This window comes from Ceratotherium simum, chromosome 23, assembly GCF_057802395.1.
Source record: "Ceratotherium simum simum isolate JZ-2026a chromosome 23, ASM5780239v1, whole genome shotgun sequence".
NCBI classification, from domain to species: Eukaryota; Metazoa; Chordata; class Mammalia; order Perissodactyla; family Rhinocerotidae; genus Ceratotherium; species Ceratotherium simum.
The window spans coordinates 34,107,405-34,132,140 of NC_141922.1; the positions used below are offsets into that span (position 1 = coordinate 34,107,405).

The window sequence follows — 24,736 nt, forward strand, 5'->3', positions numbered from 1 at the left end:
TTCTCCACATAGCAGATAGAGTATAAGAGAAGCCATGATCTTGGCCTCCCTAAGGGACAAATCTACAACCTCCATCAATAATGAATTTCACCTGTTTTTCCCAAGCGGAACAAGGTACAATTAACAAGGTTGTAAGTCCTTGCACTACTAGAACCTAAGGGCATCTGTGAATGAAACTGGCTTAAGCCCAATTAGAGGAATCAGTACATTTGTCTTCTCTTGGAACAACCCTGCTCTTACGGTTCCCATCAATCCAGTATAAATCTGACTGATCTTATCCAAGAAGTTAATAGAAAATTGCTCACAGTGGGCGACTGCCACCTCAGTTTCCAAGCAGAGACAGATGGAATGTCCCAGATGGTTTGTCACTGGAAAGTGCGATGCTGGATGAGACTTCACAGTAAGCATGGTAGAGCAGAACACCTTCTTGGCCTTCACCCACGTCATAGTGAAGGATCTAAAACTGATTCTGTTGTAAACAAATCGTAATTGCCTCAATGGGCTCAACACCTTGTTCTCCCTAACTGCTTCAAAGGGTTGCAAATCTTACACTGAAATTAGTCAATATTTATCAAGAAACCATCCTGAGCATATCTCCTTATTGGGTAAAAACTGAAGAAATAGATATAGTTATCTTGCCCTACTGAACCTTATACTTAAATGAGATTAAGAACAAACAAACATATAAACAAATCAAACAGGCACAAGATGGCATTAACTGTGGTAACTGTATTGCTAAGTTAGGCAGATGAAGTAAGATCAGAGGAAACAGGAGAAATGGGTATAAATACTCAGGGAAAATGCAAGGATCTTGAATAAAGAGAGATGTGCATCATTCACTGACACTGGAGAAAAGTTAAAGAATTAATTTACTCATTCTTTAAAGGTTATTTATTGAGCCCTGCTATAAGCCAGACATTGTTCTAGGCAGGAAGAATACAAAAATAAAAGATCCTCAAGGAGCATACGGTCTGCAGGAGAGATTGACAAGAAAACAGACACTTACAATTATATGATAAATGCTCTTATCCTAGTAAATCTAGAGCATCGTGGAAATACATGAGGATTGCATACCTATGCCAGACTGGAGGCTTTAAGGAGGGTCTACTTTGCGGTGACCTTGAGTTAAGTCTTTAAGTAAAACTGGAGTTAGTGTGACGAAGACGGGCAGAAGGGGGGAGGACTGGGCTTTCCAGGATGATGAAGTAACATGACCAAATACACAGAGATGTGAGAGAAGAGCATATTCAGGGCTCTACAGGCAGTTGAGGTTGAATGAAATCTACACTGAGAGTGGAAAAGGGATAAGAGCTGAGGTGGTGAGTGTCATGAAGGCCCTTTTAGGCTTTGCCAAGGAGTCTGGGTTCTCTTGTGCCCTTTAGGATGAGTTTAAGCGCAAAAATGACTAGTTTTGTTTTTAGTACACACTGTCCTTGGGTAAAGAAAAAGGAGACAAGAAGAAAGGCAGAAAGAACAGTTAGAAGAATATTGCTTAATCAAGGAAGAAATGATGGAGGTTTCAACTAGAGCAGTGGTAGTAGAAATAGAAAGAAGAGAAAAAACACTAAGAAAGCAGGAGTTATGGTACTTGGTTTCTAGAAGTGAAAAGGAGAATCTTGAAAGATGTTTGACTCTGAGTAGAAGGAAAAAGTGAGGGTAGTAGTTACAGGCAATAGAAGAGAGAGGTGTGTATGCCTGACTATGTGTGTAAATAGACATTTGAGATATGAGAGAAGTAGAGGCAGAAATGGAAAAAAACATGGAATAACTTATAGAATGAACTTCCTGCAGAAGCAGGAAAGGAGATGCAAAGGATTAGGATCAAAGGTGACTAAAAGTTGGAAGTCAGGGAGAAGACAGAGAGACAATCTGTGGAAACAGTAATAAACTCTCCTTGCATGTGTTTAGTTGGAGGAAGTCAGTGGGAAAGGCTTGCAAAACAGTTGAAATGTGCTATTAGAGAAAGGGTAAAAAGCCAAGGTTAGAGATGTTTTAATTTAAATGTCATTTGTAAATTAGTAGCTGAAGCTTTGCAAGTGGATAAGCTTCCTGAGGCACTGGGAACACAGGGAAAAGAGAAGAAAGGCCAGAGTGTTTTGGGAAACACACACAGTTAAATTCAAAAGAGCCAAGACCCAGAGAGATATAAGAAGTAGAAAAGTATGGTAGCCTGAGCCCAGATTAAAATGAATATTAAGAAGGAGGATATCATGCACAATGTCAACATAAATGAAAAGAAATAAAAGACGCAACAAAAAGTCATGCCTACGCAAAATTATAATATATCATTGAGATGGTGAAGATGGGAGGATATGGGTGGAGTCAGTCAGAATGCTTCTGGTAAGGAAATTCAATTAGCCTAGATTTCTATTTTAAAGAGCATTTATTGAATACTTATTATGTGCCAGAGGCAGAAGTCCAAAACTGAATAATAAAGATTAAAAAAAAAAATCTATGTCCTTTAGAATCTCAACAATAATTTGGAAATGACTTTCAAATTTACTTCATTATTTTATCTTAGAAGCTGTCTTGGTATGGCTTTCCCAGAAATTTACCCTAAGACTGATTCAAGTGCAAGTAGTTTGTTGGGGAGATAATCTCAGAGAAATTCAGTAGAGGTGTGGAGAGGTAAGCAGGAAAGAGAAAAAAGTCCATAAAGGGTGTGTTATAAAGCCAATTGGAGCTCAATTCCACTGGCAAACTCTCAGAGACAGTGTAGAACACTTCTCATATTCTAATGGAGAGGCGAGGAAGCAGGGGTATTTATCCACCAACTTCTGTCCATCACTGGATGAGGATTCCTTCCGGAAACATTAATTCTTCAGCACTTCCAGGTTGCCTGGCTTGCAGTGAGTTTACTCCTGAGGCAGACACAAGTCTGCAAATAGAAAGTCGCAGGTGTTTCCACTAAGCAGCCTTTGACTATACAGGTGAATGCTGAAGACATATGGGTCAGGATATATTTGCTACAGGGTGTGTACAACGTGAAGCCTGAAGAGTCTGGCAATGAATGAGATCAGAGACTGGTACTGGAGGAGTTAGAACTGGAAGGGGAGAAATGGAGACATACAATAATTCTAACATATTCCTATAATGTGGATTAGGAGCCTCTAATTCTTTCCTCAACCATACTCCTATGATGATAACTATATTAAAATTTTTAAGTTGCAATTTAATGCATGCATTATTTCATTATTAAGTCAATAAAATGTGGTCTACAGCACCCTTTATATGTATATTTCCTATTTGTTGAATTCAATGTCACAATGCCCTATAGGAAAATAAAACAAGGTTCTATTCTGATTGGATAGCATAAATAAAATAAGATTTCTCTATCAAATTTCATTTGTTGAATTTAACAGGTTGTGATGAGTTTACTATTATATAGTAAGTAACCCGGGACTTTCTATTTATGTTCTATTTAATTACTTTCTATTTATGTTCTATTTAATTAAGTACGCATGTTGCATGACACCAGCAGTTGGTTGAGTAAGACTAGTTAGCCACTGACAGCTGATATATTCAGAAGCAAGAGAGGGAACATGTCACTTAAACTCCAGACATCCAACCTTCCAAATCATCATTGTTGTTTGATACTTATTAAGCACTTACCATGTGCTCATATAGCAGAGATTTAGCACATTACAAAATCTTTGTCCTGAAGAGAAAATGGAAAAACTTCAAAGCCACAACATATAAATATAGAAATTCTAAAACACTTCCAAAACAGATATTGATCACAATTTAAAGTGATTTTTAAAATGTCTTCCTTGTCAGCAGTCCTTTGATATCTTCAGTGAATAAAATTGCAAGACTTTCAAAAACATAAAGTTTGTGTCACCATGATAGCTTAATTTAAGTTATTCCTTGGCACAGAGGTGGGATGTTGGAAAGAAGGCTAGACTCACTCACTGGCTAACAATTCATTCAGGGGTGTAACACTGTACCTGAAAAAACTGAAACTTACAATGTATCATAGAACTTTGGAGCCTGTGACAGTTAACTTTATGTGTCAACTTGGAGGGTGTTTTGGATGAGATTAACATTTGAATCACTGAACTTTGGGTAAAGCAGATTGCTCTCCATAATGTGGGTGGGCCTCATCCAATCACTTGAAGTCCTGAATGGAACAGAAACACTGGCCTCCACAAACAGCGAACTTCAGCTGCACTACTGGTTCTCCTGGGTCTCTGCCTGCCGGCCTTTGGTCTAGAACTGCACTATCAGCTCTCCTGGGTCTCCAGCCTGCTGGCCCACACTGCAGATTTTCAACCAGCCAGCCTCCAAAGTGACATAAGCCAATTCCTTATAATAAATCTCTCTCTTTCTCTCTCTTTCTTTGTATACACACACACACACACACACACACACACACACACACATCCTATTTATTCTGTTTCTCTGGAGAACCCAGACTAATACAGAGTCCTTGGAAAATAGTCAAATTTAGGCATGTAAAATCCCCAAACACCAAAGGTCTACAGTTTTACTTGTTTAATTTGGAGTGTCTTTGCAGTTTTAAATGACAGATTTTAATAGGTCCATTTTTACGCGACTGAGCAGTAACAGCAGTTAATATTTGTTGATAACTCACGTATGTTACCTCATTTAGTCTTTACAAAAGCCTTATAGTTAGATAGTATTATTATTCCTTATTACAGTTAAATTTTTAGATAGTATTTGATTGTAACATGGGTTCTAGAGTCAGACAGAGTTGACCTTGGGTTAATTATTTAACTTCCCAAAGTAGCAGTTTCCTCCTCTGTAATAAAGGAGATAAATATTATCTTCTCCTACACTTACGTAAGGACTAAAAGAAATATAAAACATGTAAAGTATTTTGACCCATATACGGCTCAACGAAAGCAGTAACTATATGCTGTTGCTGCTGCTATTATTAAACCACTAAAGCATGAAGTATCTAACAAGATAATGAGGTGTGGGCTAAAGATTCTTTATTTCTACGTTCAGTGTGTTATATGATTCCAAGAATAACTTTGTCAAATCAATTTGTTTGGTGTTCCTATAGCCTATATTTCTTGAAATGTTCTATATACATCCAAATGCCTGGACTGCAAAGGCTTCCTGCAGAAGGTGGCATATTGATGATGCACTTCAAGATGGGAACTTGAAAGATATAAAAAGGATTTGACATCTGGCATGGTGACTCAATTAATTACTGTGTTGGATTAATTAGTGTGCTGAATCTCCTGAGCCAACACCATGAGTCGGAGCAGAGTAACATTACGTCGGCTGGCAAACAAGCAATTTAAAAGAGTGTGCTAATTCCAAATTTGATTCAAGGTTGGGTAAGGAAGGGTTAGTAGGCTATATATTCCATGATAAGGAAAATTTATCTTCATGATATAAAATACATACTAAAGTACTATTCAAATTATAAAGAGGTAATAAAATTGCAAAGTCTTTGAATCAATTTATAAATGCTCAAATAATCTATGAAATATTACAACAAATATTTGCCGAAAGTAAGAAGAAAGGAGCATACCTCTAATCATTGCATATTTTCTCCCAGAGATTTTTATAAATGTAGAATTCATGTAAAGAAATCCCCCAAAATTTTATCATGCTTAAATCATGGTACAGATGCTATTGAGAAGGCAGTGTGGTATGGTCTTTGAAAATGCAGATTCTAGAATCAAAAAGTCTGAGCCTTTATTTTCTTATCTGTAAAATCCAATTTTAAATAGAACCAAATTCACAGGTTTGTTTTGAGGATTAAATGAGCTAATCCATTTCCAGTTCTCCATGCAGTGTCTGGAAAAGAATAAGTATGCAGTGTATGTTAGTCAATTGTTCCACAGTAGTATCAGCAGTGGTACTAGTAGTATTTAATAACATGAAATCAGAAGTAAGTTCTGGAAAAGAATGTTATTGCAAAAGAAAAATATTTTTAAAGTATATTTTAGCAAAGCAACTAAGTTTTAAAATAGAGAAAAATACTATATTTTAAGGAAATAACATGAATCAGATATTTAAACCATAAGACAAAAGAAGAAAACTAGCGTATGAAGATTGTTTTCTATAAAGAACGATTATCCACTTCTGGTTTTTGATACCCCAAAGATTATTCATGCGCTTCAAATAGCATAAAAAATTCTGAAAACTTCATTTATATAAATTGAATCCTTTAAAAAATATTCAATATGGCATAAAATAGCTTTATTTTATTTTTATTTATTTTTTTGGGGGGGAGGAAGATCAGCCCTGAGCTAACATCCGTGCTAATCCTCCTCTTTTTGCTGAGGAAGACTGGCTCTGAGCTAACATCTGTTGCCAATCCTCCTCCTTTTTTTTTTTTTTTTTCTCCCCCAAAGCCCCAGTAGATAGTTGTATGTCGTAGTTGCACATCCTTCTAGTTGCTGTATGTGGGACGTGGCCTCAGCATGGCCGGAGAAGCGGTGCGTCCGTGCGCGCCCGGGATCCGAACCTGGGCCGCCAGCAGCAGAGCACATGCACTTAACCGCTAAGCCACGGGGCCGGCCCCTAAAATAGCTTTAGAGTGGTACAGCAGTATTAAAAAAAGCAAAATGATATCATCTGCCTAAAAAACAGGAAATTATTTCACTGAAAAATTAAACTTTCACAAATAGGTTTATTTTCTACACATCACAATTTAGCATATGCCAAAAATGTATAAGGACCACTCTACATATATAGATAATGATATAAAGATTAATCAAAAATTGCATTTTCATATAGATATTATTTTGATATAGCAAAGGGGGAATGTTATATCAATCATAGGTGTCACTTGAGTGGCAGTACATTTTTGAAGAAATATCAGAGAAATGACTAAAGGTTGTGTTGGTGTCTGATACATGGTGATAAATAAGACAAATATCTTATTGCCTAAAATATTTTTAAAACAATGCTAGAGAACCAATAGAAACCCCCAGATAGAATGGGCTTTGAATAGCATTTAACTAAATCTTTGTTTAGACAATCTTCTCCTGCCTTTGCTTAAGAAATCAGTATAGTTAATATCCTTCTCTCAAAGGAATCATTAGAACAGTCTATTAACAGAACTCAACCAACCTGCAGTGTTTTCAGGGCCACATCTCAAACCCTTTTTGAAGTAGGTTTAATTCAACCACCACGATTAAATTGCCTAGATTATTAATATTTAGCCTGGACTATCAACTTGTTTGGTCCTTAAATACATGTGACATTCCCTACTTCATCCTTTTATGGATAAATGCATGGATTTAGGAAGTAAAAAGCACACCCCTAGAATCTCACATGTTGTTTAAAAGTTTGATGACCAATTTTTCCTATTTATTCTCATCACTACTTTTAGTTGAACCAATAACCTCTGTCTCATCCACATGGCACTGAAAAACCAGAGATCCACACGTATCAGTTTCTTTCACATAATAACTTGGACAAGAAATTTCTTTCATGTAACAAATTGAAGAAGGAATGCAATGTTGCTGAGTCCAGTACATTTGTCAAAACCCCTCTGGAAGTCTATGTCCCCACAGTGTAGATGGAGGCATTTAGCAGTCATAAGACTCTTCCTAAATAAATGGCATTTAGAGAGAAGGACTTTCATTTCATTTATATAATTTCCGGATCTTCTAAGGAATATAAAACATTTTTCTCCCCAAGTTTTATCACTTGTATTATCACTTACAATAAGAGGTGCTAATGTCCTAACTGCTGGATCTTGCGAATATTAACATTACATGGCAAAGGGGAAGTAAGAAAGCAGATGGAATTAAAATCGCTAATCAGTTGACCTTAAAATAGGGAAATTAGCCTAGATTACCCCAGGTGGGCCCAATGTAATCACAGGGGTTCTTAAATGTGGAAGAGGGAGACAGAGGAGTCAGAGTCAGAATATGGATGTGAGACTCAATCAGCCATGGCTGGCTTTGAAGATGGAAGGGGCCATGAGCCAAGGGTTGTGGGCAGCCTTGAGAAGCTGGAAAAGTGAGGAAAACAGATCCTCCCCTAGAGAATACAGAAAGGAACTCAGCCCTGCAGACACCTTGATTTTAGCCCAGTGAGCTGCATTTCCAACTTTAGACCTCCAGAACTGCAAGATAATAAATTTGTGTTGTTTTAAACTACAAAGTTTGTGTTCATTTGCTAAGGCAGCAATAGGAAACTAATATGGCCAATTAAGAAATAAAGTTTAAATGTAACCAAACATCCCATCTATCCATTACTTTTTTTATTGATGTCTTACTAGTTGTGAAATTTTAGTTGTACATTATTGTTTGTCAGTCACCATACAAATGCATCCCTTCACCCCTTGTGCCCGCCCCCCAGGCCCTTCCCCTGGTAACCACCAACCTGTCCTCTCTGTCCATTTCTACTGCTTTTTACAACATCTAATTAATCAATTGTTGCTACAATCTTACCTAGAGGTAGACGTTCTGATCTCAGAACTTTTACAAAAAAGTCAACAACAAAAATTATGATGCTTATCATTCATCCTTGCTCTTAAAGGTAAGAAGAGTATTACCCAGGAATAACAAGGTTGTTTATTTTGTGTTCTTCGTGTAAACCTGTAATGTATGACAATTAATTTGTGTCATCTTAGAAATAAAAGCATTTGTATATATTATTAAATGTGAACAGTATTCATCTGGCTAAGCAGATAAAGCAACAACCTTATAAATTACCTTACTAAACAACCATTTAGTATGATCAACCTGTTTCCTAATGAATTCCGGGTATATCACTGTCAGAGACAAACCACTTGGAAAACATCCAAGTCTTGTGGTCCATGAGAAAATTTTAAAAAAGCTGTTATTTTCAGTGATTTCACTGGGAAGCAAGCAGAGATAATTTCTAACCTACGACAAAACATTGAGTCAACCATCTCAGGACGTCCACATACCAAGGAATTATTATTGAAGTCCATCTTCCCAGCGAATGGCCCCCAGGTTGTTCCCACAGGAAGTTGCTGCCGACTCTGAATTTTTCGTTCCCCGTCCTTCTGAAATACCTCCAGCTCTCCTGCAGACAATGAAAACGAGAGGCATTTAGAGTACTTTCACTGGTGCTTTAATAACAGCCACCTCTTTTTGTGTGCTTGCGTTACACGCACAATATTCTCAGGATTCATATAAAGAGAATTAATTATGCTTGTCTGAAAAACAACTGATCTTGTTATCCTCAGAGGAAAATAAGACTTGTCCTTATAATTGTATTCAAATTCAGTCCAATTTCTTTCTTGTACCTTTTCACACACATCATCTACTGAATTCTATTCAGTAAGTCCTTAAGAACCAGACATAATAACACTTCCTCAAAAAGCATTGATCCAATGCCAAAACAGATAGACAAGAAACATTAGGACAATGACTTAGAGTTAAAATTCTTATTGATGGCCAATGTAACTAAAAAATTACCATTAAAGATAGATATCTCAGGTAATAACTTCATTATAGTTACTTATGACTCTCGGTAAACAACATCTGGAGTGTTTTTGAAAGTACTTGATAATTTTCTGAAATTACTACTAGTTTCAGTGGATAAAACATCTACATGTACAAAAAGTCAAGATGTATGTTTTCCCAAATAAAAAAATGTTTAATCAAAGTCATTACTTTTTTATATTTGGTATTTTAGGTAAGTTCTATGTTACCAAAAGGGTTTGCACAAAAACACTTAAGAAACAGCCAGGTTAGGATGGTAGTCTTCCTTTCATTTCCTCCAAATTATTACTTTGGAATCATTAAAGGGAAATAGGAAGTAAAAATGGTATATACACTGGCATAAAGTAGGAATTCATCAAATGCTCACTTAAGAAATAAATGATGGATTAATAAAAAAAATAAATAACTGAAGCCTTCAAAAATTCAAAGAATGGCCATCAGCCTAAACATTGTTTGGGATAAACAGAAAAAAATCTCAATCATGAATTGGAACCTTTCTCTTTATATAATTAAATCTATGATTATTGTGCCCTACAGTATTACCATACCATATTATCATACCAAAATTTTAATATTTTAAAATATTAATCTTAATATAACTTATTGGTTATTTTTAATGGTATTTCTTCTCAGCCTGCTCAAGAGCAGACATGAGGGCCGGCCCCGTGGCTTGGCGGTTGGGTGAGTGCGCTCTGATGCTGGCGGCCCGGGTTCGGATCCTGGGCACGCACTGACGCACTGCTTCTCCGGCCATGCTGAGGCCGCGTCCCACATACAGCAACTAGAAGAATGTGCAACTATGACATACAGCTATCTACTGGGGCTTTGGGGGAAAAATAAATAAATAAATAAAATTAAAAAAAAAAAGAGCAGACATGAAAATGGACAGGAATGGAATAGGAAGACATATAAAGGGAAAACCATATAGAATAGATAGCTGAGGCAAGTTCTAAATAAAATAGAATATATTCACTAATTACATTTTCAAAATGATATATAAGTGATGGTAGGTAGTATATTATGAAATTTTGCCATAATCTGGCCTTAGCTTCTTTTCAAATCAATAACTATCTTTATATATGTAGATTTAATCTTGATGTTTTTAAAGGCAATACCATCACCCTGAGTTCAATTATATCTCTTCTTTATTTTTCTACATTTGCGTCACCTCCTTTAATAGTTAAAATACCAGACATTGCTTTTTATGTTTTTATTATTGCTCACCCAAAAAACCAAAATCAATGTATATAAACCACAATCAGCTAAAATATTGTGTATTTGTTAAATTGTGTTTATTATGAAATATAAATTTACAGTATCTGAACAATGAAGATTCAATGGAAATAACAATTCAAAGTTCACAGTAAAAAATCTAAATTCAAGGACTACACTTCCACTCTCCTTTCTTCTCATACTCCCTTCCTCGCCCACTTCTCAAATACACTAAAAATGGAAGAACTCATTAAACTCATTAAGACAGACATATACCTCCCATTTTTTTCATTCTGATGTATCAATAACTAAAGATGATTGGCAATGAGAAAAATGGCCCCCAAAATATTCAGTAAGTCTGAGCTTCTGAAATATAGTTTTATAAATAGAATATCTATATTAAATAACATATTAATGCTTAAGCATCAAACCTTGAAGCTTATCCAGAGTCTAGGGAATGGAACAATAATAACTTGTTTCCTACGAGGGGAATGACAAACCTATTTCTAGATTTCCCCTGAAAATGTTTTTCATCCTTGTACAATCTTCTTGATTAATACTTTGGAATCAGAGGCCTTGTAAAGAAACTCCTCAAAGACAGAGTACAGCTAACAACCTATTATGATGTCAAAAAGGACTCAGTGGGAAATGTCCCTCAATGTATACATGCATATTCATATGTGATAATGCAGTTATTTAAATCTTTAGGATAATTTTTCAATTTGAAAAGGAACTGCTTAATTTCTATCTGATAGGAGTTCTTAGTATTTTTCAACCATACTTACATTTTAAACAATTTCTTTACAATTTACCATTTAAAGATAAAATACATTTCAATCGGTCAGCTAAACACTATTTAAGTATGTTCTTTTCTACAGAAAAATGATGCCCAAATAATTTGCTTGTTTTTACAAAAAAAAAGTCATGTCATATTTAAGTGATACCAGAGAAATCATGAGAATCTTTGAAAACCCTTTAAAAAAGTAATTCATCCTCTCCTTCTGCCACTGACATTTTTCATTTGAAAAGAGTTCAGACTCAGTCAAACAGTGACTTCTTATCTATACCTGTGGATTTACTAGCAGGTCTGTCTTTTAATGGATTAAGAACTACAAACTTAGGGCAGATCATAAAGTGATATCCAAATATCTACAATGCTTTGAGGTGTCTTTGACTATGCATTAAAATTTTAAGCGGACCAGAAATACTTTTATGAGCTCTTAAAGATGGCCATAACAGAAAGTCCAGTAACTGTTCAAGCTATCAAGTCAATCTTTTCAACTTTATTAGACAAACAGGCAAATTCCAGTCTCCTTTCTTGTTGATCAAAACGTTATTCTGAGGTTTGGAGAAATCCTTTCTGTTGCTGAAATAGTTAAACAAAAATATTCATTTATTCACAACAGTGTTATAAAGAACTGCAAGCACATTGCAAATAATGAGCATTTATATACTATCAAGGCTACATAGGTTAATGATCACAAGAGAAAGAAGACATTGTATAAATGGAAGTTATATTTAATTTAACTTACTACATCTTGCTTAAGAGTATAATATTTTTAATTTTATAAAGATTAATAAGTGTCATGAAATAGAGGAAACATTGCTGCGCTAAAAATAAGATTAAATTTTAGCCCCGACTCTATCCAATAACCAGCTGAATGGCCTTGAACAAGTTATATCTTTTCTGAGTCTTTGGTTTGTCATTGATAAAGAGCGATCTACACTCACTCACTACTTGGTAAGGTGGTCACGACACCATGATTTTCTTTCCCCAGATACGATATATTATGAGAGGTAGAAAGAACACTGGGGTGGTGGGTCAAAGGCCCCGGTCCTAAAACCAGCTTATCATAAAATGGATGTTTGACTTGAAAAGATCAGAGATTTCAAATCAGAAAGCAAAGCTCCAGTTCTTATTCGATTTGTTTGTTCATTCTTTTTTGCCTCTATTCATTAATTTATTCACTCATATATTCTATTAATATTTATTGGGTATCTACTAAATACCAGACAGTGGGCTATGCCCAAGCATAAAGCAACAAATAAAACAAGCCTGGATCCAAGATAAATTTCAGAAAATGTAATCCATAAGGCTCGGGAAGTAGAAGCCATAGAACTTAGTGATTATTTAGATTTTAGGAGTTAGGGAAGGGAAAATCCAACAACGATGTTTAGTATCTGGCTTGGGCAAAGGGGCGAATGGTCATGTACCTACTGAGATAGGGAACAAATAAAAAAAGATTGAAGGGTAAGATGACGAGTTATAGTTTGGAAACATTGAGGTTGAAGTAGCTATAAGGAAGTCAAGAGGGCAGGTACAAGCCTGGGGCTCAGAAGCAAGGTTTTGACTAGAGTGATAAATTTTGGCATTTATTCATTAATTAAAATCAGCTTGTATATGGTAATAAAAGCCATAGGATTGTTGATCTAGGGGAAGGTGCACCATGATAAAATAAGAAGACCTAGGACAGAGTTTCAAGGATCTTCAAAAGGCAGAGTGATGAAGGAGCAGGCACAGAAAATTTAGAGAATAGAAAAGAAACTATATATGGTACCATTTCAGCCAATGGACTGATTGAGAATTAAAAGGAGGTAGGATCAATCAAGTAATCTGAAAATTTAGGAAGGTAAGAAAAGCACTGGAAAGATTCCCTTTGATTAAATGGAGATCACAGGAATTTGGAGTGAAAGGAGTTTTGTAGAATGAGAGGCCAGAACACAGAATGGAATGGGTTCAAAATTGAAGTGGAGAAGAGTAAATGGAAAAAGCCATGTGATGCTGAGCAAGTCCCTTAACCCCTTGAACTTCAGTCTCTGCATACAAAATAGGAATGACAATATCTTCCTCATATGGTTGCCTGAGGATTAACTCAGATAACATATACAAGGTACCTAATAAATACTTACTACTTCATCAAAAAGAAATTGAAGCATTCTAAGAGCATGTCCATATACTTCCATCAGCACATCAAACTATTCACCAGTGTCTGTGATCACATTCCCTCTTTAACACCTCTATCCAAAATCCTCCCCATACCTTGACTTATCTTCCTTTCAAATATCTCCTGGATTCACCTTTCTCATCAGCATTTCCCAGGTTTTCATCACCTCAGATGTAGAGGACCAACCAGCCTCAATTCACTCTACAGCTCCAATTCTGGCTCCAAATTCCTGCCAGGATAAACTTACTAAAACTCCACTTTCTGGGCCGGCCCTGTGGCTTGGTGGTTAAGTGCGCGCGCTGCAATGCTGGTGGCCCGGGTTCGGATCCCGGGTGCGCATCGAGGCACCACTTCTCCGTCCATCCTGAGGCCGAGACCCACATACAGCAACTAGAAGGATGTGCAGCTATGACATACAACTATCTACTGGGGCTTTGGGGGGAAAAATTAAATAAATAAAATCTTTAAAAAAATAAATAAATAAATAAAACTCCACTTTCATCATGTCACTCATTTGTGAAAGTTCCTTCACTAGCTCCATTTTAACCATCCCAACTTGAACATCTATACCTGAATCTTAATACCACCACAATGTTACTCTACAATGTCTGCCCAACTTTCTCTTCTGCTCTCCAGACTACATTCTTCTTCCTTACAGTCAGGAAGGTCTTCCTCACTGTACTCTCCTCCTCATCTCCAGTTTAACTTCTACACCTTTCTGAGAATGGTTCCTGCTACCTGGCAGACACATCATCCTCCTGGCTGCCTTGATAAACCCTAATAATGTTGCAAGATCAAACCCAAAGCTATTCTCTTTCATCCAAATGTCTCTGAACCCAAGAACAAACTGAGTTCTCCTTCCCTAATACTGTCATGATGTTTACAGTCCAACACTACACTGTTTAGCATTTAATTATTCCCTAGTGGTTTCCCCTTGGTAACTCTTCACCTCAACAGGAGTATAAGCATCTTGAACAACAGGTATATTTTTTAAATTTCTGTTTATCCTTTGGTAATTAGTATAGTTTGTGACACGTGGTAATTGCAAAATACCAATTGAACATAGTTGATGGGACAAAAATTTTCATGGGTTCATAGACTTAATTTTAGTAAAAAGTTGATTTTAAAGAGAAAAAAAGTTGTGTTAATATGTGCCTTCTCTTTGTATTTAAACAACCACTCATTTCATTTGTTCAACATTTTACTACATTCACATACATTAACTCATCTGTGAAATATGGAGCAGGATGAAAAATAAAGATTTTCTTCTCTGCCCAGTTCATATTTTTGCAGCTATTCTTCAAAAAGAAGCCTTATTTTTCACATGCTGGGTAAGTTCACACAAAATATTTGAGACACATAGGATGGACTAATCAATTTTGGTAAAAGATAATATTGTTAGTGCTGAGGGCTGTTTCTCTTATCTTCTTGATAATGCATACTTTTAAAAGTCTGTGATTACTCAAAGACTTATGATAGCTTCACTTAAAAAAAAAAAAAAAAGCCGTAAGTCAGAAATCACTACCAGACATACCGCAGCTTTTAAGATATCAACCCACTTTTTTCCCCAAATAAAAGAAATTCACTGATGGAAAAAAATACTTAAAATCAAGAGAGATACCCTCAAATCTTTTTTTTATTGAAGGCGCTATCAAGCCATTGTTTGCTTCTTTTTAACAGGATCCTTTTGATGCCTCTTTAGAAAGCAAAGTATATGAAAATTGTAGACACCAAAGGAGAACAGACAAGATGTGGGCCTTTTAGCATAGTTATCAGCAATCATACGTCGACTGAATTCAGTATTAAGTTGATGACATAAATGTATATGGTATTTACAGAGCCTCCCTTAACTCCAGGCTCAGATTTCATAGAAGGACATGGTTGCAAGTAAATGAGATGACAGAAGATCATATTTCACTTGCTGAAAATAAACTTTGGATTGGTTTGAACTTGGTTTTAAATATATAACCAAATTTTAAAGCAGACCACATCAATTAGCTCACAATGTTTATCAGGTCTTACTATAACAGAAGGCAATAGCGTCAGAACCCATATTTATATTTTCTTCGTGGTTGGAAAACATTATACATCACGGTATCAAACATGGACAGCCCCAAAGTCATGCTGAGTTCAAAAAGCGCTCAAAGATTCTAAAAATCTCAAAACATTTTCAAAGTCAGCCAAGGTGGCTGAAGTATGGCAGAGCTCTTGCTATTTTATGGTTTAACCATTTGACAGCTGCCTGCCAGATACATAAGAGGGTAAGACGATCATTTAACTGCTGATTATCTTCACAGCCAAACTGCAGCCTTGCCACTACGTGTATTTCCTCAGGCATTAATAACAGCATGTTTCATCTGCATTTTAAGGCAAATAGTGTCATTTATATTATGCTAGGTTGATTCATCTCAAAGCACGGTTTGGCAGAGGAAATGATAGTTCTTGGTTAGTGGCTACAAATTGCCTTATAGGGATACCTTTTCTAATTTTCCTTCTCAATTTTTGAGTCATACAGTCATAACACACACTAAACTACAGTTTTGAACATAAACTTGAAATACGACATTCTCTATTCAAGTACTCCAGTCAAACCCTGATAAATCAGGCTGGCCATGCAGTGATCTTATCCCTTCTGACTCTTTAATAAATCGAACCTTGTAAGTTCGTACTGTTGGAAGTTGTCACTAAATGAAATTGTGACCTTATCCGGCGCATGAACTTATCCTGCTGACAACTACATTTATTGTGTGGATAAGAAAGAAAAAAAAAGAATAAAGAAAAAAATGAGATATTTGATAATTCTGATCTTAGCCATATGTAACTCTAACAGATGGGATCTTTTTGATGTTCCATTAATGATTTGCCAAAGATGAGTCTCTACTTAAAGAAAAATGCTCACCCTAGGTAAGTGCTAGGGGCACTGCAGATGGTATTAGAAGTGCATGAAGAGGTACTGGGTGACAGGAGCAAATCAGAAGCTATTAGTCTAACACAAAGAGCCCTGAATTAGCTTGTAATTGCACTGGAAAAGATAACATAATGGTGGTGGTAAAATAGAAACATTCCTTTTTCACACAATGCATTCGGTGCCTAAAAACTCTAAAACAAGACACTGGAATTGTCTAAAACCTAGAGCAAGTTAAAGTACTGCATTTCTCAAGCATACAAAATGTACCCTTTGGCTATAGTTTCTAAAAAGTCATAGAAATCAATGTGTCCATCATTGTTTAAGAAGCAAATTTACATGCATACGCTACAAAATATTGGCATGTATTACAAACTCAGGAACCTTTTACTTTATTATTCTAGCTGGACTTAAGGATGAATTCTGAGGCTATTATATGTCTGGACATTCTTTCTATCCTAAGGCCCACTGAAAACTACAAATCTTCAAGATAGAGAAATAGAAGAGAGAAAATATAGTTCTAGGTAGTAATATTATTGGTAAGAAAGGAGAAAATTCGAGATGTTTTTAAAAACAACACCAAGATCTGAAATAGCTAGAAAGCCTTCACCCGCATATTCACATACAAAATAAGTTTTATACACAGAGACCATGTTAAAGATTGACAGAAAGAAATTGCCATATTTTGCCCTTTGCTCTACAGTCTATTTATACAAACAAAAAAAACAGCTCATCCTAGGTGTCTGAAAATATTCACCTGGAGTGTGACTAGCTTTTGCAAATGTTTGGAAAAGTCATTGGAAGGAGGAGCCGCAGTTTCCGGACACTTTTCAGCTGCTAGAAGGAGGAGGAGGGAGTCACCACTCTTTTGCTCAAGAAACCTGGCACAGTATGCTTTCTTGCTGCCAGAAACCCTCCGTGACCTTCCAGACAACCCTCCTTGTCACAGGCTGACCCAATACCACTTCCTGATTCAAATCTTGAGACACAGAGGGAGGGGATGCTTTGGGAGATATGCTCAGGGAGGAATCATCATGGACGTGAGAGGTCTGGGCTAGCAGACACAGGAAACAGCAGTGGAGGAACAACAGCCAAAAGTCAGTCTACCGGCAGGAGGGCCACAGAGGGGTCAGGGCCTGCAGAGTACTGGCCAGGGAAGGCTTGTTTTCTCCAGGAGGAGAAACTCCAAAAGAGAAACTCTGAGCAAAAATCAACCATAGATCCTGTTCAATGAAAAAGAAGCAAGGATAAGCTTTCAAAGAACATTTAATACAGAACATCAATGGACTTCATTGATACTTATGGTTCTAAATTTTACACAGTGTTTACTTTCGTCTATTAAAATTGCAAGCTCTCTCTCATAGGTTACATTTATTAATTTAGAAGAAGGTAGTTGGTGCACAATGGAACTTTTCACAGGTTATTGCTGATATTTAAAGACTACATACACTTGTTCACTGGCTCATGAGGTATTTCTTTAGCTTGGTGCCTATAATATACCAAAATATAGTTATATTTTTTACATTGTAAAATGGTATAGATGGAGATGAAAGAAAATATACTGACAAGCTTTAACAGATAAACATTCTTAAGCATTGATTGTGATTACGATGAGTTTTGTCTGGAAGGAAAGGTCTATATGAAGCTCCACTTGGGAGTGGGAGGTGATTTTTTAGATAACAATATTAGAGAAACAAAGGATGCCAGAATGATTTGACAGATGAACAAACAACATGAGAAAAACTATAGCATTACTTTGAAAGCTTTTAATCTAATCCAGGGAAGTAACAGTGCACTGTAAAGTACTCTTAGCCAATAAGAGAAATGCCCAGAAGACTGGTCTGAAAGTGGTATTCCATTATAAACTAGAAAAGTTTTATCCAGAGAACAAAAAGTACAAGCATTATTTGAAAGAGTTTTAAAAAATGGAGTGGAAAATAGAACCACAGACACTAAACATTTAACAAATCACCAACGAATATAGATCATAGGATACTTGTGTTTATGCCTAACACTATTGCCAGTGCACCATATATAATACTGAAATGTTTTATGAAACCTTGATGTGGATCTCCAAATTTGGAAAAATAAGTACTGTGCACTACTAAACAGTAAAGCATTAATTATATCATCCATTTCATTCTCTTATTATATGGCACCTTCAATAAATACAATACATGTATATATTTATTTAGTCTGAAAATGCCTTAGTCTCTGGAAAGATTTAATATGTAAGCCATAACACTGGCACAAAATTTTTTTATTTCTAAAGTTTGGGGGCCGGCCCCGTGGCTTGGTGGTTAAGTGCACGCGCTCCGCTGCTGGCGGCCCGAGTTCGGATCCTGGGCGCGCACCGACGCACCGCTTCTCCGGCCATGCTGAGGCCGTGTCCCACATACAGCAACTAGAAGGATGTGCCGCTATGACATACAACTATCTACGGGGGCTTTGGGAGAAAAAGTTAAATAAATAAAAATAAAATAAAATAAAATAAAATAAAGTTTGAACTTGCATTGCGGAAAATTTTATTAGTTTCAGAAAATACTTCCAAAAATATAATTCCTAATGATGAAGCAAGCTGCGGTCATTTAGTTGTAATTCTAGAGTCTTTTATTAACACTTGTATATCTTCACAGTTGCATATATTCTTAAGTTACACATAACCGACAAGAGAAATTTTGCCAAAAGCAGGCTCCTTGACACTCTGTTTCTTGGGTGCAGTACATAGTTGATGTTTCTGTGTTTTGAAGACCTTAGCTGTGTGGTATATTACTCAAAATACCCATCATTAGTGTTAGGTTTAAACCCTACCATCTTTTGAAGTATATCTGTCACCTCCTGATGAACACTTCCCTGATTCATACAGCCCCTCGTTACCAGAAGTTCAGAGGTGATCTCTCCCTTTGAACTTCCACAATATGTGATTTTAACTCTAATATGTCTCATCATTTTCTTCTTATAAGTGATGTGTAGATATTTATTATAGCTATACTTGGAACTTTCTAGATAACCCACAAAGCTTTGTACCTGTCAGCGCTGCAGAAAATATAAACGTGTGTGTGTGTGTGCGTGTTTAGTGCTTGGGGTTAAATCATTGTTTCTAGAAAGCATTAAAATCATTCAGTTGTGTACTTTCATAGTATTGTTTCATTTTATAACACACACTTTAATAGTTACTTCCCTGAGAAGTAAGCAGACAGAGTAGGTATAATTTTTACCATTTTTTACCATCATATTTACTGGGCTGCGACTCAAAGCTAAAGTAACTTACTTAAGTTCCAAAATTAGTAGTGAAACTAGGACTCCAACCCTGGTTTTCTGACCCTCTCAGGCTCATTTCACTTTATCAGACTGGCTCTTTTAAAAAATTTTAACAACTTAACTAGTTGGAAGGATTGACCTCAAGCCCTAGTATCATATCAGCAGCCATTAGAGCGGATTCATTTATAAGATTAGCTGCCAGTCAATTTGGAAAGCAGAATGTGAGTGCCTGAAGGACGGGGCCACGGAGTGAGTTTTGAAGGAGGCAAGGTGGTAGAAAAGATTAAACAAACAAAACACTGGGAAAGCCTTACAGGTGGAAGAGTGGCAAAATTATTGTTTGATTATCAGAGTTCACAATAAACTTTTACATTTCTGTGCCAAAAATTTCAGAGAGAAAAAAATCTAAAATACATGGTTTTAAAACAGTGGAGTTTCGCCCCTACCTTCAATGATCATACTTCAGAGAAAATATTTAGTTATTAAATAAACTAAACCAAAAAATTGAAAGTCTGATTCAATACAGCATGTCATTACTAGCATAAGAAATGATATAAGGTTTTCTTCCTAAGAGTACAAAGTATAAAATGCATTCTGAACATTCCAAAACAACTCTCCATCTTTTCAGTTGGTTGATAGTGCTTTCCCCGAAGAAAATTTTCTGATGTGCAATTGTACATAGTGATTGCAAACTAGAAAATCTGGTGCCCTCACATTCTCTAAACTTGTAAAATATTTCTATATCACACATTTAACACACTCAATGGGTGAAGTAGGTATATGTTCAATATATATGTTATTCCTCTTCCCTTCAGTTTCTCTCTCCTTTTCTCTTACTTTCCTTGAATCTTTCCCTTTCCGACCTGAATATGGGATATAGGAATATAGAAGAAAGAAAAAAAGGAAGAAAAGGAGGGAGAGAAGAAGGAGAGAAGGCAGGCAGGCAGGCTGGCTGATATTATTACTCATGAGTGTAGTTTCCATAAAAGCTCAGAGGTTGCTGCTCAGATCCAAGGTTTGATCCTTTCCTCCAAACAGAAGCAACTGCCTCTGAAAATATCTTTTCTATGAAGTGGCCTCTAATAGGAAGTCTTGCACACCTTCATTCGGGGCATGGCCCAATAGATCTATGAGAGCTCACCAGGTATTAAAATTTTGCAGGCAGAATTATTTCCAGGACTCTTTTATTCATAAATCCACACTCAGCTGAACTTTATTTAAAGAAGTATTGACTCATTCAAAATTATTTTTAAACATATAATGCCAGCCACAATACTCAGTACTGGAAATATAAACATGAATCTAATGTAAATCTTTTCCTTATGTGACTTATTCTAATGAGGTGAGAAAATTATGGCCCAATATAAGTTTTTGGTAAACACAGAAGATAAAATTTGACCAACAAGAAAAAAAATTCTACTAAGACAATCCAAAGAAATCAAGAATGGCATCAGAGGAGGGAAAGGTAGCAAAGGACAGTATAAGCCATCTCTTTCCTTTAATAGATCAGAAATAATCTCTTTCAAAAATGAATGCGATACAATGTTAACATGAGCATTTAAATACACTTATGTTACAAATAAAACTGTTTGTAAGGCAGAGGTTCAATGAATTAGAAAGCATTGCATTGAGACAAAATTACTACCAAATTGTAAGAAACAAATGACTGGAATTTGTTGTAGAAAAGTTTTAAGATCATAGAAATTGTAACTGATGGTAAGAGTTCCTGTCGTTAACTATGGTAAATATGTTAATTTTAGACAAATTGGTACTCTAAAAGTCATTGGAAAAGATTTGGTAAGCTGCCTTCATCTTAAATAATACTAGCCTTTTCTTATAAAATATTTTCAATATTAGAAAAATTTTTTCTCTTTTTTGATAATTTCACAAAACTCCTGAAATTGAGATAATGATACTAGAAGCTATCACCTCAAGCACTAAAAGTCAGAGAGATGAGCTCATCTATGAGTGTATCCATCCTGTCCTCTCAGTTTACAGTGCCTAAAGGGGACCCTTTTCATCGCTTCTTCCTCTGATGGACTAGGTGAAGTTATTTGTTCTTTGACAGATGAGTACATTCAGAAATAATAGTGTGATTCTTAATATCACAGTCAGGCACCCAGAAGGGACCACAATTATCTAAACTATGTATTTGATGCAAGAAGTCAATTGCTCTTCTTTAAATTTTTTCCTAGATTTTTAACTTTATTATTATTTGATAACTATATATCAGAATAGTGCCCTGGGGGTCTGGTGGTTAAGATTCAGCACTCTCACCTCCACGGCCTGGATCTATTTCCCAGTCAGGGAACCATACCACCTGTCTGTCAGTTGTCATAATGTGACAGCTGCGTGTTGCTGTGATGCTGAAAGCTATGCCACCGGTACTTCAAATACCAGCAGGGTCACCCATGGTGGACAGGTTTCAGCAGAGCTTCCAGATTAAGATAGACTAGGAAAAAGAACCTGGCCACTCACTTCCGAAAAAATTGGCCATGAGAATTCTATGAATACCAGCAGAGCGTTGTCTGATACAGCACCAGGAGGTGAGAAGATGGCACAAAAAAAGACTGGGCAGGGTTCTGGTCTGCTGTACACAGCGTCACTAGGAGTCGAAACCAACTTGCTGGCAATAACAACAAATATATCAGAATACTCACATAGTCAAAAAGATATTAAATTTAAAGGATATTTGTAAAACTCTACTATGTAAATGAATAGATGTTGCCTACAAATACCAAGAGCTTTTATAAATAAATATTAGAAGCTAGAAAGTATGTTTGGAATAATATATATCTGTCAAATATCTAGAAACATGTCCATTGGTGACACCCCTCAAAAAGGCTTGTTTGTTTTTAAAGGAAAGATGGGTATAAATGTAAAGATAACTTGCCCTAAGCTATCAAATAAATAAGTTACACCTAACTTTCTCTAGAATCATTAACTTGATTAAAACCACGGACAGTAAATAGCATTCTGCAAATCCATTGTTTTTTTTTTATATTGTTCATCTCAAGTATCAGTTATCTGGAACAGAGTTAAAGTATAACAGATATTGCACTATGGAAGTAATAATGAACAAGTCTTATTTAGAGTCAAAGCAGTGATTTTCCTTTTTTTTTTCTTTTGTGAGGAAGATCAGCCTTGAGCTAAACACCTATGCCAATCCTCCTCTTTTTGCTGAGGAAGACTGGTCCTGAGCTAACATCCGTGCCCATCTTCCTCCACTTTATGTGGGATGCCACCACAGCATGGCCTGACAAGCGGTGCGTTGGTGTGTCCCGGGATCCAAACCCGGGACGCCAGCAGCGGACCGCACACACTTGGCTGCTACGCCATGCGGCTGGCCCAAAGCAGTGATTTTTCCATTGCTAAGAACATAGGCTTGAGCACTTTACTTTCAGTTTGTCATAATAATCTATAATATTTTCTCCCCCACCAAATGCATTAGTATCCAAAAATTTTGTATTTTCTTATATGATAAATCTGACTCAAAAAAGGGAAACCACGATACTTTTATGAGCATACTGGGAAATAACTGCATATTTAGATAATAAGGAGTGACTGATGGGATGTTCTTAAATTAGCTTTGACAAATTCTTACAATGATTCCATAAATCATTAAGAGTGGGGATTATATGTACTCTTGGGATTCAACAATTCAGATCACACGAGAAAAAACGGTATTGAGCATCTTGAGAACCAGTTTGTATTCTCTGTGTATCCACTGACTTGCTGCTTCTTCCCATGGGCCTCAATTTAATGTCCTAATTGTTCCTCCTAAGTTTGTTGTGAACATGAGACCATATAGGTAAAAGACTCCATATAATGTCTGGCACACATAATAAGTATTCAATAAATGTTATAAATTTCATCTTAGTATTTTATAATTGAGAATAATGTAGAAGGAAAATGAAACAAATGGATAAACACTACTTGCATTCAATATGTAGACTTGCGTGATAACCATAATTTCGCAAACTAGGACTAGCTTTCACCCAGAATCACTTTCGTTCCAGAGGAAGAAAAATGGAGGCATAAAAGAAAATACTGAATCCAAAAGGTGACAGAAGTAGCTCCCGGAGCTGAGTCTACCCACACAAGAAATGGAGAGCTTCAGGCCATAGTAACCCCACACTGTTTTTTTACTTTATAGCTAAGCCAGGCAAACGTGTGTAGCTGTGAACGTTAACATCAAAGGTGAGTCACCCATTCCATTTCTAGATAACGAGGATTAACTGCTCCATTGATATTATTGTGACATTACAGAGTTCCAGAGAAGAGAAAATAAGGAATATGCTTATATATTAATGAAAAAAAATCTTGAATAATCAAAACAATGAAAAACATTTATCCTACCTTACTATCCATCATTAGATTTCCCTCCTCAAATATTCCCAATTATAAAATAACCAAGATAAAATCTACAGCATTTATTGAGTGCTTATTATGTGCCAGACATTATACTGAGTCCCTCACCTAATAGTCTTACTTTCACAACAAACTTAAGAGGAACAATCGGGAAATAAATTGATGCCTATGGTACACCACTTAAATGAAAATAAAAGCATCTTTATTAGTTGTCATAATCTTTTTTTGGGGGGGGAATATTGGTCTTTATTTTTTCTAAGTTATTTAGAGTAGACGTACACATTCCTTTTTTTTTCCTTTTTAACTCAATAGAACACTTTGTCTCAAATTGATGCAATTAAATGTTACAACAGGAGAGAGAAGAGTTGATCAAGATTAAAGAATAGCTACAATCATCCACTATATGAAAGACGGCTGCTAGGAAGACACAGAAGTCTCTAACGAACACTGCTATACTGAATAATAATGATTAAATGTATAATGGACAATTATATTATTGTCGGGGACAATCCTAATTTCTTGATCGGAAAACAGCAGTATTCCAAATAGACATTCCCACCAACATTTCTTCAAAAATATTGCTTACTATAATCCCTCACACTTACATATCTCTCGTCATCAAAATCAAAGGT

General features: G+C 36.1%; 1 protein-coding gene across 2 annotated transcripts in view; it reads right to left on the reverse strand.

Moving 5' to 3' along the window:
• ZFPM2 (zinc finger protein, FOG family member 2) overlaps positions 1–24,736 on the reverse strand; it is a 444,555-nt gene that overhangs the window by 213,460 nt on the left and 206,359 nt on the right. For both annotated transcript variants that reach the window (XM_014788109.2, XM_004431248.3), the window contains one exon: positions 8,870–8,988. In XM_014788109.2, the coding sequence (XP_014643595.1) occupies positions 8,870–8,988 (119 nt within the window). The remainder of the gene's footprint in view (positions 1–8,869; positions 8,989–24,736) is intronic.